The sequence below is a fragment of the Aulonocara sp. 'chitande type north' Nkhata Bay genome, linkage group LG17, assembly GCF_057382095.1.
Source record: "Aulonocara sp. 'chitande type north' Nkhata Bay isolate Kocher_YH1m ecotype deep benthic linkage group LG17, A_spYH_male_GT1.1, whole genome shotgun sequence".
In the NCBI taxonomy this organism is placed as follows: domain Eukaryota; kingdom Metazoa; phylum Chordata; class Actinopteri; order Cichliformes; family Cichlidae; genus Aulonocara; species Aulonocara sp. 'chitande type north' Nkhata Bay.
Window position 1 is genome coordinate 1,360,933 of NC_141360.1, and position 14,861 is coordinate 1,375,793.

Here is a 14,861-nt window from a genome sequence, read left to right on the forward strand (position 1 = left end):
TGAGTGCACAAAAACACACAAGTGAACACAGCAGCACACAAATCCACACGTCTGTGGACACGTCAGGACAATCTATAATCTTCTAACACAAAAACAAACAGTGTTCACTAAAGTAAACACACAGAGCAGTAGCAGATTTTTTTAATGTGTTTTATTTATTTTCATTTGCTGCTAACTGCCTTGTTTTCATTTGTAGTTTTTGTAGTAGGAAGAACTACAAAATCCACAAATAAACAAAGTGCAGTTAACAAATGTAGTGCTCTCCACTATGTGAACCCCTCAGCTGAATTTTTAGGTTTTTCAGTTCAAGCCAATGAAATGAAATCCAAAAATTCAACCCAACAATCAAATGATCCCCTATGAGCAAGCACTCTGGCAACGGTGGAGAGGAAAAACTCCCTTTTAACAGGAAGAAACCTCTGGCAGAACCAGGCTCAGGGAGGGGCGGTCTTCTGCCATGACTGGTTGGGAGGTGAGGGGCAAAATAAAATCAAACATAAAGGAGAGCACAGGTCGGTGGACTGTGGCTCGAGTTCAAAAGATGCTCGAATCCCGCCTGAGGTGGTATGGACACGTGATTCGAAGCGATGGGAACTCAGCAAAAACGACTATTAAGGATCGACCCAGACGGCGCCGGCCTCGAGGCAGACCGAAAAAACGGTGGATGGACAAAATCAAGGAAGACATCAACGCGTCACCTGAGGACGCCTTGGACAGAACCAAACGGAGAAACCTTTGCTGAGGAGCGGACCCTGCACCAGCGGGAACAACGCCAGGATGAAGGTGGACTGTGGCTGGAAAAGATCATTACTGTTTTTAAAGGGTAACTGGTCCACATCCACAATTACAGCTGTAATTGTGGATGTGGACCACAATCCACAATTGTCGATGGGACGTGTGCATGCAAGCACACGCAAGCCATCCTGTGGGACATTCTCTTCAGCCGAAAATCTTAGAGGCGACCCAGAAAGCTGCAGGAAGAGCAATGGCACATCCGGCAACAGTTAAACCTACTTTAAGTAGGTTTAGACCCCACGAACCAGGCGATTCTCTTTCTGTTGTCTCTTGTTCATGTACCGCTGGGCGCTGAAGATTTTCCACAGTTTGTCTGAGTTCTGCCATCTCTTGCCTCAATTGTGCGTTTCCTTGCCCGAGTTGTGCGTTTGCTTGACTGAGTTGTGTGTTTTCTTGACTCAGTTGTGCGTTTTCTTGCCCGAGTTGTGCGTTTCCTTGCCCGAGTTGTGCGTTTGCTTGACTCAGTTGTGTGTTTTCTTGATTGAGTTGTAGGTAGTTTTCACTGAGTTGTGTGTTTTCTCCACTGACTTGTCCGATAAGTTGACTTAATTCTATGCAACTTTCACTGAGTTCTGCGTTGTCTTCCGTGAGTTGTATGTGTGCTTCCCTGAGTGCATCTGCCATACGCTGCAGTGGGTCTAACTGATCACCGTTTCCCTGTGACATTTCTTTAAAGGTTTAAAGCTCAAAAGTGTCAAAAAAGTTAAATCTCTGAATGATTTAAATGCAAAGGTCAGCTTTGTCTAAGGTCAGCTTTGTCTAAAACAACTGGCTCTTTCTGATGTAAACTGTTAACGACCTCCTCTATTTATAGACTTGGTGGGTGTGCAGAGAATGTGATGTCCCTGTGACATCACAATGATCCTTTGATGTTCTCAAAGGATCATTGTGATGTCGCCGTGACGTCACAATGATCGTTCGAGAAGATCAAAGGAGCGCTGTGGATCATTCTGCGCATGCTCAGATCATAAAGGTGCTTTTAGCAACAGCTGGTGGTGATTCATCGTTATCAACCCTTAAACTCGTGAATTGGCTCTCTAGCTTTTCGATTGCTACTGTTGTCTATCACATATGTATTATTTGGAACCCAGCTTACCTGTAAAAACAGACACACAGCAGGTAACAGGAACTACTCGGTGCGCCAGCTCGGCACCACTAGGCTGTGTCCCAATTCAGGGTCTGCACCAATGAATGTATAAAACATTGAGATTTTAACCAAATGTTTAAAATGTATAAAACCAGAGGACAGCATTATATTTCTGATATTAACAGTAACTCTGGGCATCTGTAGAGTGTGCAGATGATCTCATCGCTGTCTAAAAATGGATAAAAAAAACATAAGGAGGGCTGAATCCTTCAATAACACAGACTATTAGAGTGTGTAGCATCGCTAACTAGCTAGCAACAAGCACCCAACACAGCGCGCATGCTAGCGGCTAATCTAGCAAACGAATTAACAACAGAGCGATTTTAGAACTATGAGACGATAAGCTGTGTGTCTTTTCTTATAACAGTGACATGGTTGTATTTTTACCTTAATTAAACGAGTCGTCAGTCGCGGGAAACCAGCAAAAAACTCGAGCCACAGGTGCTACGTAAAAAGTGTAGGGGGCGTGTTTGCGGCCACGTCCAGCGGTTGTGTGGGCAGGAGTGTTACACAGGATACGACAAGATGGCGGAGTGAGCAGCAACTTTACTGCAGGCGTCCAAACTTTTTGGCTTTTTTTTTGTCCTGAAACTCTGAATTTATTAAAAGCAATAACCCGTTTTTTGCGCTTTTTGTGCACTTCAACCAGCCACTGGAGAACTAACTGTAAACCAGCTTTAATTTGTAATTTGTCCGGGGTTAATTTTGATACTTGTCCTATGATCGCGATGGATCATAACTACAACGTTTCGGTATTGAGAGAGGCGTGTGACGAGGAGGATATTCAAGATTTGGAGATCACTGACATGACTTCCAAGGACTCCAGAATCAACTGGGCTCACACTCTGACGAAAAGCCCTAACCCGAAGAAAGCAAGAGGGGTGCGAGCGCAGCCGCTGGAGGAGGAGGACACCGCCGCAGCTATCTTGCAAGCATTCAATGTGTTAACGCAAAAGATGGATGAACAGACGGCGTTGCTGCGTAAGTTTGAAAAGCGCATTGACATGAACACGGCGGAAATAAGAAAAAATAAAGAAAGTATAGTAGAACTCCAGGAGAAAGTTGGTGAGCTGCAGAAAGAAAACAAATCCCTGCGCAGCTCCTGTGAGGAACATGCTCGATATAAGAGGAGATGGAACCTAAGGCTGACTGGTCTTCCTGAGAAAGATGATGAAAACACGAGAGAGTCAGTTATCGGGATTCTCACCAGAGTTGTGCCCTTGTCTGTGGATAAACTGAGAGAGACTGTTGATACTGTTCATCGGCTGGGAAAGAAGGGGAACGCTGCATCTTCCGGGTCCCCGAGAGCCATAATTATCCAGTTTGGCATGAGAACGGTCCGGGACGACGTCTGGAAGAAATCGAGGCATGCGAGGGTTTGCAAGGAGATGAACATCCACTTCAAGGAAGACTTCTCCAAGGAAGATCGGGAGGCTCGAGTTAAGCTGTGGCCGCTGGTCCAGGATGCCAGGAGTAAAGGAAAGAGCGTTTTTGAAGGACGGCTACGCTCTGATTGATAACCAAAGAGTGGACCCGAACTGATTTTCTTTTGTGTGACCTTTTACACCTCTCAGGTATGCTGCTGTTGATTAAGCCTATTGCTTAGCATGTCATTTAATTTAAAATTTCCCGGTTGTTAAGGGTTATTGCACTGAATAGTTATTTTATACAGGACACGGCTGCTCGTTCCTGCGTGTCTTCTTAAGTTTCTTTTTCTTTTCCCCAATACTTTTGTAATAGTGTTATATGTTATCTGTTATTTCCTTGAACGTCAGGGGGCTAAGAAACATTGTGAAGCGTAAGGCTATCTTTCTTTTTTGCAAGGAGCAACAGGCTAACTGTGTCTTTCTACAAGAGACCCATTCGGCAGAGGCAGACACAAAGTTCTGGAAAACACAGTGGGGTGAATCTGTTTTCTTTAGTCATGGTACGTCTCACTCAGCTGGAGTGATGATTTTATTTAATAGGTTTCCGGGAAATGTCATAGACTGTAAAAGTGATTCTGATGGTCATTGGCTGATGATAGTGTCAGAGATTAATGGTTCAAAATACATTCTGCTGTGTGTATATGGTTATACTAATAGAGCTCAGAATAAGAAACTTCTAACCTTCCTTTGTGAACAGTTAGAGCAATGGAAATTGAGCTATCTTGTTGACAAAGTTGTTGTGGGGGGAGACTTTAACGTAGCTCCTGATCCCTCTGTAGATCGTCTTCCATCCAGGACCTCATGCCACAGTTACGATGAAAGTATCCTTAATTTGGTCAACAAAGTTAGTCTCTGTGACGCTTGGAGGCTGAAAAATCCATCTGTATCTCAATTTACTTGGTTTAATTCATCTAATAATGGTCAGTGTTCCAGGATTGATTACTGGTTAGTCTCTAACAATTTGATCAATAACATTTCTAAGTGTGAAATCTCAGCTTCCCCTCTAACTGATCACTGTTTGATTTCCTTATTCATCTCATTAACCAAGGTGAAACATCAATCCCTTATTTGGAAATTCAACAACAACCTTCTGCATAATGACAACTTCTGCCTTGAAGTGAGAAATTTAATTGTGGAAATTGATAAACTAGATATGTCACATGTGAGCAAATGGGAATGGTTTAAATTCCAAGTTAAACAGGTAGCAATTCAAATTAGCAAATCCATTGCTAAACAGAAAAGACAGGAGCAACAAAGCATTATTGAAAGAATTAACAGGCTATGCTGCAAACAGGATTTATCTCTGGACAAACATATACAACTAAACACTTTTCAATCTCAACTAGACAAAATGTTCTTAGAGAAAGCCAATGGTGCCTATGTTCGTTCAAGAGCCCGGTGGATTGAGGAGGGTGAGAAAAACTCTTCCTACTTTTTTAATTTAGAAAAATACAGACAATCAAATAAGAAGATTCAATCACTGAATATCAAGGGGGTTTTGACTGAGGACCATGACAAAATAAACGTGGAAATACTTCATTTTTACAGTAACCTTTACAAGTCAACCTATTCAACGGAGAATGGCACTGTGTTTCTGGAAAGTCTTAGAGGCCTTAATGGGACATTGGATGTGGATATAAAGGTTCGTATGGAGAGTAAACTTGCAATCGAAGAGCTGGACAAGGCAATCGGACAAATGCCCAGGGGCAAATCACCAGGTATTGATGGGCTAACAGTGGAATTTTACTCCTTTTTCTGGCATGACATTAGATTAACTCTTTACAGTGCTTACTTAGAATGTATCTCATCAACTAATCTTTCACCTACAATGAAACAAGGTTTAATCACTTTAATTCCAAAACCCAACAAAGACAAACTACTTCTGGATAATTGGAGACCCAAAACCCTTCTGTGTAATGATTATAAATTACTGGCTCATGTATATGCGAACCGCTTAAATGATTGTTTAACACATTTAGTGGATGAATGTCAGTCGGCGTTTATAAAAGGAAGACATATACACAATCACATTAGATTGATTTTTGATATGCTTGATTATCGCCAGTATATAAAGACAGAAAGCTTAGTGTTGTTTTTGGACTTTTATAAGGCTTTTGACACGGTTGAACATCCCTTCCTGCTTAAAGCCTTGAATTTCCTGGGTTTTGGGGAAAACTTTTGTAATGTGATCAAAATGTTTTACAGTAACATTTCTAGCTCTGTCTCGCTTAACCCTGGAATGACACCTAGGTTTGAAGTGCAGAGAGGTATCCGTCAGGGATGCCCTATTTCCCCCAAATTGTTCATATTAACCACTCAACTGCTGGCCCTTATCATCCAAAAAGACTCTGATTTGTATGGTATTAACATTTTTGACAAGGAATTCAAAATAAGCCAGTTTGCTGACAATACTGCATTGTTTTTAAGAGATAAATCCATGGTAGCTAAAGCGCTTAACACTATCTCATTATTCTCCCAGGCGTCAGGACTATGTCTGAATATTAACAAATGTGAATTGTTACCTATTCACACGTGTTCTGATTCTAATATAGCTTCTATAAGAGTTGAACTGGAAGTTAAATATTTAGGTATAGTGATTTCTAAAAATATGTCCCGAAGAGAAGACGACAACATCTGCAATCGTATCGTCGACATGAAGAAATCCCTTAGTCGTTGGTTGACCAGGGATATCACTATATTTGGCAGAGTCATCCTTTCCAAAGCTGAAGGTATCTCTAAATTAATTTACCCATGTCATTCTCTTTATGTTTCTCCCCAAAATATTAGGAAAGCCAACTCAATTATTTTTCAATTCCTATGGAAAAACAAAACCCACTATATTAAGAGATCACAGTTGGTTAAAGACTATGAGAAGGGTGGTGTCAGAGCCTTAGACTTTGAATCAATGATCGGAACCTTTAAGATCAACTGGCTCAGAGCTTGCTTATCTCAGTCTGATTCCATGTGGTTTCATATACCCAGATCTTTATTTAAGGAACTAGGAGGAATTGATTTTCTATTAAAATGTGACTTTGAGACTAGTAAAATACCTGTTACACTCTAATTTTCACAAACAGATTCTTCATTTTTGGAAAATGATGTTTACACACAACTTTTCTCCTCACATGTCGACCCTATGGAACAATAGAGTGATAACTGCTAACAAAAAGACATTATTTATCAGGAACTGGTTTGAGAGTGGTATCTTGTTTGTAACTGACTTGCTGGATTTGAGTGGTGCTCTATTGGATTACGTGCCTTTCTCAAAGAGACACAACTTTAATTGTCCATTAAAAGAATACAGAAAAGTTTGCTGTGCTATCCCTTTGGCCCTAAGGCAGCTGATATGCAACACAATGCTACACTCTGAGGTCAATCCAGCGCTGCCAAACCTAAAAATTGGTAACTGGCATCCTAAATGATAGTAAATGTAACAATAAATTTATCAGTGTGAATTTTAAATCTATTCTTTTCCAGGGGTTTAACTCAGGTAGATATTTGCAGGCCCTTCATGGGGACCAGTCACTCATGGAAAAGGCGTTCTCAAAATTCATTCAGTGGCCTGTCTCCCCAAAAGTAAAAGAAACTCATTTCAAGATAATTAATAATATATATCCTGTGTCTGAATTTTTAAAGAGGAGGTTTAAATTTGAGGTTAACCAGTGTGCATTTTGTGATTCAGCCTGTGAAACATTACACCATTTGTTTTTCTCATGTCCTGTGTCAGCTGCCTTTTGGTTAGAACTACACAGCTGGTTATCCCTCAAGATCAATGATATTCCCCAGTTTAGTATTTCTGATATTATTTTCTATATGGCTAAACAACATCCATCTGTCTCTACTGTGATTAACATTGTCATCCTGTTAGGTAAATACCATATACATTGTTGTAAATGGAGGAATAGAAAACCATCCTTTACTTGGTTCATCAATGACTTTAAACATTATTTCATGTCACTTAAAAAACTGAAGTCAAGCAGATTTGCCGCAATCTATGATGACATTTCCCATTTCCTACTGTTTTGATTATTACCTATATTGTGCTCCTTTTTTTTTTTTTTTTTTTTAAATTTCTTCCCCGTTAATACTGTGGATCTTTTGTCTAGCCCTCTCCCCCCATATCCTTGCTGTTAGTTTTGTTGTATTGACCGTGTTCTTCTTTTTTTTTTTTTTTTTTTTTATCCTCCATGAGAGTTCATTTGCACTATAATGTGTTATTTTGTTTGTGACTGTATTGTTCCAATTGTTAATAAAAGTTTTTTTAAAAAAAGTGTTACACAGTCTCTCCACCTGGTGGCGGTATCCTCGTACACCATTAACCGAACAGAAGAAGAAGAAAACCCCTGCACATGCGCAGTAAGGATCGGGAGTCCCGATCTGTCACTATCTTTTTATCTTTTTTTTTTGTCTACATTATATTAAATGTTTCATTATCGGAAACATTTTAAGAGATACTTGTTATTCTTAACATCTTAACAGATACTATCGTAAAATGCTTCGACCGGAAGTAGACACCTTTCGCGCATGCGGGGTACCGATCGGGTTTCCGGTACGGATCGGTTAGTGACAGTCTTTTTTTTTTTTTCCATACTTTAATTAAATTTATGCACATATTACAATCTCTCGTTGGGAGACAACATTAGTGCAACAACATCTTGAAAAGGTTGAATAAGAAACCAAACGAAAAACAAAACAAAAAAACAAAAACACATATATACATAAATATATGAAGGCCATTTTTATGACATATAACAGTTTCTTTTCTGTGAACACTTTAACATATATGTGGCTTACTTAGTACACCAAAAACACAATCATTAAAAGGATAGAGATTGAGTCCCATTGTCGCATATCACTGCAGCCTCTTTACATGAATCCCTCAGTAATTCTAAAGATGACAAAAAAGATTTTAATTCAATTTTCAATACAGTTAGGGAAGGTCTTTTACTTTGCCATTTGTGTATGTGGTATTTGCCCATAATTATCACCACCTTGTGTAGCATGGACAGTTCCTTAGATGGATCACCATTATTATATAAAACTTGTGTTAGAGTCAGTGGGGTCATCCCATCTATTCTTATACTCAACCAGTCTACTAAATCTTGCCAAAAGTCAGTTGTTACTGAGCAGGAAAAAAAAACAAATGATCAATACTTTCCACCTTTTGTGAACAAAATCCACATGGCTCTACCTCAAACCCAAACCTTTTTTTAAGCATTTCAGCTGCTGGGTAATATCCATTAATTATTTTAAATTGCATTTCTTTGACTTTGGGGGGGATAGGCCATTTTAAAAAGTGCGTATATTTGTTCGTTATTTTAATATTACTCCCTTTTAGTTTTGTGTTACTGTTAAAGTCGTGAAATAATTTGTTTTTAAATATCTTGTTCATGGTTTTATTATTACAGTTTTTATCCGTCAAAGGAATCTGGTTTAGATGTAAAGAAGGTAGACTAATTTGTGCCTTAGAGTAATACAAATAACCTTGAATCAAACTCAACAGAGGTAAGGGGATTGCCTTACAAACCTTGTCATATTCTCTAAGGGAACACTGAATGTTAAACTTCGCATTAAAAACACCCACTGAGAGAAACTGACCCCTTTCATCAAGTAAGTCTGTTATAAAGATTATGTTTTTTTCAAACCACTCTTTAATAAACAATGACTTCTTATTAATTGTAATTGTCCTGTTATTCCACAAGGTGGAGCAATGTGGTGAAAAGTTATGGGCAAACACCATCTTCCAATAAGACAAGACCTGCTTATGATATTCTGACAGTTTCACAGGCAACTTCAATATATCAAAACCACATTTCAGGAGAAAATCCAACCCTCCCACCTTTTTGAAAATATTTTTTGGGATATGGAACCATATGGAGTCAGGTTTCAAGAGGAAGGCTTTTATCCAGTTTATTTTAAATACTCCAACCATTGATTGAAAATCAATTGACTTTATACCACCTTTAGCGTAATCTTTGACAAGTTGTGATTTTTTAATGTAATGTGTTTTATTGCGCCAAATGAATTGATAGATTATAGAGTTAGCCTTTTTAATACTTTTCGGGGTAATGTATAGTGAGTATGCTGGATAAACCATCTTTGAGACGCCCTCTGATTTGGATAATAGATTGCGTCCAAAAATTGTAATATCTCTCGTCAACCAATGATTTAGTGTTTTGGACATGCCATCAATTTTGTCTTTTAGGTTTTTTGATTCTCTAGTGTTGATGTCTTTGTTTAAATAGATGCCTAGATACTTAACTTCATTTTTCACTGGAATCGTCCTCATGCTATTTTCCAAACAATCATAAAGTGGCAAAAGTTCACACTTCTTTAGGTTCAGACACAAGCCTGAAGCTTTAGAAAAAATTGAAATGACATTCAATGCTTTCTCGAGTATTGATTTATCCTTTAAAAATATTACTGTGTCATCTGCAAACTGACTTATTTTCAGTTCAATATCAAAAATGTTTATTCCTTCGATGTCTGAATGGTTCACAATGAGGTAAGCCATTAATTGAGTGCAAAGAATAAATAATTTTGGAGAAATTGGGCAACCCTGTCGAATTCCACAGAATATGTCTATCCTAGATGTTATGCCTGGATTGAGCGAAACATAACTATAAATTTGCTTGTAGAACAGTTTGATCACTTTGCAAAATTTGTTTCCAAATCCAAAAAGTTCTAAAGATCTAAATAAAAAATTATGGTCTATTGAATCAAATGCTTTAAAAAAGTCAATAAATAGTATTAAACTTTCTGAATTAATAAAGGATCGATAGTCAATCATATCTAATATTAATCTTATGTTATTATGAATCTGCCTTCCTTTAATAAACGCTGATTGGCACTCATCAATCAATTTGGTTAAGACGCTTTTAAGCCTATTTGCATATACTAAGGCTAATAATTTGTAGTCGTTACATAAAAGTGTTATGGGTCTCCAATTGTCTAGCATTTGTAAATCTTTGTTTGGTTTGGGTAATAAGGTTATTAATCCTGTTTTCATTGTTGGGGATAGTTCTTCATTTTTTAAACAATCCAAAAAGCCATTAAATAACAAATCTTTAATGTCTTGCCAAAAGGTTTTATAAAATTCAATCGTTAGACCATCAATTCCAGGCGATTTTCCATTTTCCATTTGTTTTAGAGCTGTATCTAATTCGGATATTTTCAAATCTTCTTGTAACCATGTTTTATCATCCTCTTCCAATTTTTTTACCTGATCTTTAATCATATCAAAAAAGATATCTGCATTTTCTTTTTCAGTTCTTGATTTATACAGATTACTATAGAACATGTTAATGTTCTTGTAAGTTCTGTCGGTGCTGTGCTTTTTTGGAAATCGAATTTCCCAGAGGAACCCACCCGAGGGATTAATAAAGTTCTATCTAATCTAATCTAATCGAATCTAATTTCCTCACTTATTTTGTTTGGTTCCTCAATTATAGTACCATCCTTACTCAATTTAGTTATTTTTTCTTTGTTTGTCTACGCTTCTCTAGACTATAGAAATAAGATGAATTTTTTCTCCATGCTCAATCCACTTGGCTCTAGACCTTACATATGCTCCTTTAGCTTTAATCAAGTACACCTCATCTAGCTTATTTTGTAAAGATTGTAAGCGTTCTGACTCTTCCGCAGTCCTACAGGGTTTACCACATAATAAATGAATTTGTTCAATTAGATTTTTCTGTTCACATACGCGTAGGGCAGACACTTTCTTTCCCGTTTCTATAGCTAATTGTTTCACACTATATTTAAACCATTCCCATTTACTGACATTAGTCATGCTCATATTGTTAATTTCTGATTTAAGTTCTTTAACTTGTTTACAGAAGTCTTCGTTTTGTAATAAACTATTGTTAAATTTCCATATGTTGTCAGATCTTTGTTGTTTACGTAGAGATAATAAGAGACTTGTCAGACAATGATCAGTAAGTGGGGTTGACTGGGTCTCACATTTTAGGAACGTGGTGGGTAGCCGAAAACGTAATATGGTGACGATTTGTCACCTAGCGTAAAATGTTACGCTTTGGGAGTGAGAACGGGTTGGTTTGGGAGACAAGCCAATAATCTAATCTTGAACATACGTTTTTATTTGATGGACTAAACCAAGTATATTTCTTCGTATTTGGGTTTGTCATCCTCCAATAATCGATCATATTGGTTGTCGTACAAAAGTCACAAATAATGCTATCGTGTTCTGGTTGATTTCCTCTTTGTGGTTGTCTGTCAAGCCATGAGTTAGGAGCCAGGTTAAAATCGCCTCCAGTTATCACCTGGGTAGAACCATATGTAGTACTCCACTTTGCAATTACTTTACTTAAGTTAGACATCATATTTCTATTTAGCGACCTGTTATTGTATCCATACACGTTAATAAGAATAATTTTCTGTTCACAGACTTCTACCAACACCATGATCCAATGCCCCATTCCGTCGCTTTTATGATCAATAACTCTCCCTGCAAATTTGTTGAATAAGATCATAACTCCTGCTGAGTGAGTAGTACCATGTGAATAAAGAATACTATCTCCCCATTGATGTTTCCAAAATGTTTCCTCTTCCTTACCAGAATGTGTTTCTTGTAAAAACAAAATGTTTGCCTTAATTTCCTTGCAGAATAAAAACATGGCCTTACGTTTGACATTGTTTTTTAAGCCTCGAACATTTAAGGAACTTAATAGAACAGCCATCTATAAGATAAAGAAAAAACAAAAACGCAAGAACAAAATACAAAACAAGAACAGTAACGGCTTCCTTGGCACTTACTAGAAGAAAAAAAAAGTGCTTGAAGCAGGAATAAGCCTAGTGTCCTACCCATGTAATCATAACAGTACTCCGACCCTATCACAGTACTACCTCTTTATATATGCGGCAATTTTAGCTCTGGATAGCCCACGTTTAACTACGGCTTTGCTTTTTGACCCTCTCCTATTTTTTATTTGTGTATTTTTAACAGATATGTATATCGTTAGCTTCATAGCATAAGTGCCTAAGTCATTTGACTAAGTCAATGACTTAGGCACTTATGCTATGAAGCTAACGATATATAAACATATATATACACACACATACCCACATTTTATGGTTAACTTGTAGTGACTTCTTCAAGTGCATCTCACAGATCGATCCTTTTACCGTCTATTATTGCATAACCCTCCTTTAGGAATGCTCTTTTGCCGTTGTTTCGAGCTTCCTGCACCTTGGGCCACAGCTTGATCCGAGCTTCACGGTCTTCTTTGGAGAAGTCTTCTTTAAATTTTATGTTCAGTTCTTTGCAGATCCTGGCCTCTTTGGATTTCCTCCATACTTCATCCCTTGCTGTCCTCATGCTGAACTGTATGATGATTGGTCTTGGCACCTTGTTGCTCACTGCATTGTCTTTCTTCCCCAGTCGGTGTACTGTATCAACCATGAGCTGCAGTTTTTCCACTGATACAGGAACCACTCTTGTTAGAATGCCGATCACTGTTTCACGTGTATTCTCGTTGTCCTTCTCTGTCAGACCCAAAATTCTGAGGTCCCATCTTCTGCGGTAACGTGCACTCTCCCGACAGCTCTCCTTTAATTCTTTGTTTTCCTTCATCAGCGACTCCACCTTCGTCGTCAGCTTGTCAATTTCCTCTCTGTTTTTTTGGGTCGCCTGTGTATTTACTTCAATGCGTTGTTCGAAGGCTTCCAACTTCTTTTCAGGCGAATCAAACCTTTCCTCGCATCTCTTTGTGAAGCCAAGTAAAACTTCATATACATTCTCGATGCTCACCTTTTTCTCAGTTATTTTGCTTTTCATTTTTTTGGGATTGGGACTTGGTAACGGAGTGTGGTCACCTATGGGTCTTCCGATCTCTTTCTGAAGTTCCATCTCTTCTATATCTTCATCCTCACATGCTTCTCGCATAGCAGCAAGGTTGTAATCATGGTCGGAGAGGCTACCTGTTAGCTTGGGGTTAGCCATTTTTATCGCTCTAAGTTTATCTTTGTGTCTGCCTGAAGGTCTGTTAAAGTAACTTCCAGGGGGTTTCGCTTGCGTTCTACTTCCTTTGGAGTAACAGTTTGTCAGTAAAGTATTTTACAGGACATCAAAATCACGTTTCTTAATCAGACCCGCAGATTGTACAACCGCTTATTCCGCCATCTTTCTCTCCCCCCCTCAGTGACAGTCTCTTCTGTTTCTCTGAAAACCCACTGGAGGGTTGGAGTTCTCCGCTTTCACTCATTTTAAATCAAATAAGCTGGGACTTTAGTTAATGTCTTATTGAAATAGAAGAATAACAAAAATAATAAATATTAATAATAAAAATCGAGCTTTATAATCAGAGTGTGATTTTGAGCCCCATAAGTCCTAATATACTGAAATAAATGAATGTTTAAAACATACCCGTTTATGACTTAGACTCTGAAATATCCTTGAATCTAATTTTGAATCAGAAAGTATTCAGATCAGACATTTGTTTTTCAGTGATTTCATTCATCTGGATTATAACTATAATCAGAGGTCATTACATGTATTTTCTTAAACAATGGGCTCCTTATTATTAATATTATTATTATCATTACAAATAAAAAATATCCGTTTAACACTAAAACAATTTCTTGCTTCAGTTTAGAATTCGTGTTATAAACACGAGGGGCTTGTGTAGGTGTCAGACCCCAAAGTGTAATAAAATCCCTCAGATTCAATGTTCTCCTCACCCTGCTCCACTGTGGGTTTGGTGTCCTCCTATCTTTTCTTTGAATTTGTACATACATCAGTCTGAGACTTCGGTCTCAGCCCACACTGAGGGTTGGGGTTCCTCACCTGAGACATGCTTAACCTTTGTGAAGAAGAAGAGAGTAAACACTATGAGAAAAAGGAGTTGGCCAGTCTGATTGTAGTTTGGTGCAGAAGCGCAGTCTTCTTGAGTTTTCAGTCATATTTCAGTCATATTCTCATAAAAAAATCAACTTTGGACCCCCACTGTGAAAATAAACAGAAGCTTGTTTTTTCTTGTGTTCTTTACCTTTATTACTTTTACATTGTTGCTCCAACTTTATACATACATACAACTTTATACATACATACATACATACATGTATGTATGTATGTATGTATGTATGTATGTATGTATGTATCCAACTCGGGTCCAGCCATTCCATCCAAAGGGTAATCCAAGTACTCTTGGACTTCGAGCACCCTCTAGTGGTATCTTGAAGAACTGCAACGTTGATCAGCTGTAGAAAGGTCAAATTCCACAGCTCAGTTTAAAAATTGACGTAGGCGAAGCTGATTTATTAGCGACAGACTCATAATATCAATGGGGATGTAATCCACGAGCGTCCTCCAAGCTTTCTGGGTTCTTGTCTTCTTTCTTTGACGACTCACAGACGCAGTGATCCACAGTTTTATAACCGATTTCAAATGGTGCTAGAAGGCTTCAGCGGGCTCTAAGCACCAGAAGAAATCAGTTATCTTTTAGTGGCAACAGAAGAAGAGGAGGAGAGGAAGA

At 38.2% G+C, this 14,861-nt stretch overlaps 1 protein-coding gene and 1 pseudogene across 1 annotated transcript; one reads left to right on the forward strand and one right to left on the reverse strand.

The window, feature by feature from the left end:
• Positions 1 to 2,187: 2,187 nt before the first annotated feature.
• Positions 2,188 to 7,624, forward strand: LOC147309398 (uncharacterized; annotated as a pseudogene).
• A 4,831-nt stretch (positions 7,625 to 12,455) lies between these two features.
• On the reverse strand, positions 12,456 to 14,073 carry LOC147309399 (uncharacterized). Its single transcript, XM_086270385.1, has one exon. It carries the CDS (start codon positions 13,328 to 13,330, stop codon positions 12,494 to 12,496), a length of 837 nt encoding a protein of 278 aa, XP_086126511.1. The 5' UTR covers positions 13,331 to 14,073; the 3' UTR covers positions 12,456 to 12,493.
• Between the last annotated feature and the right edge of the window lie 788 nt (positions 14,074 to 14,861).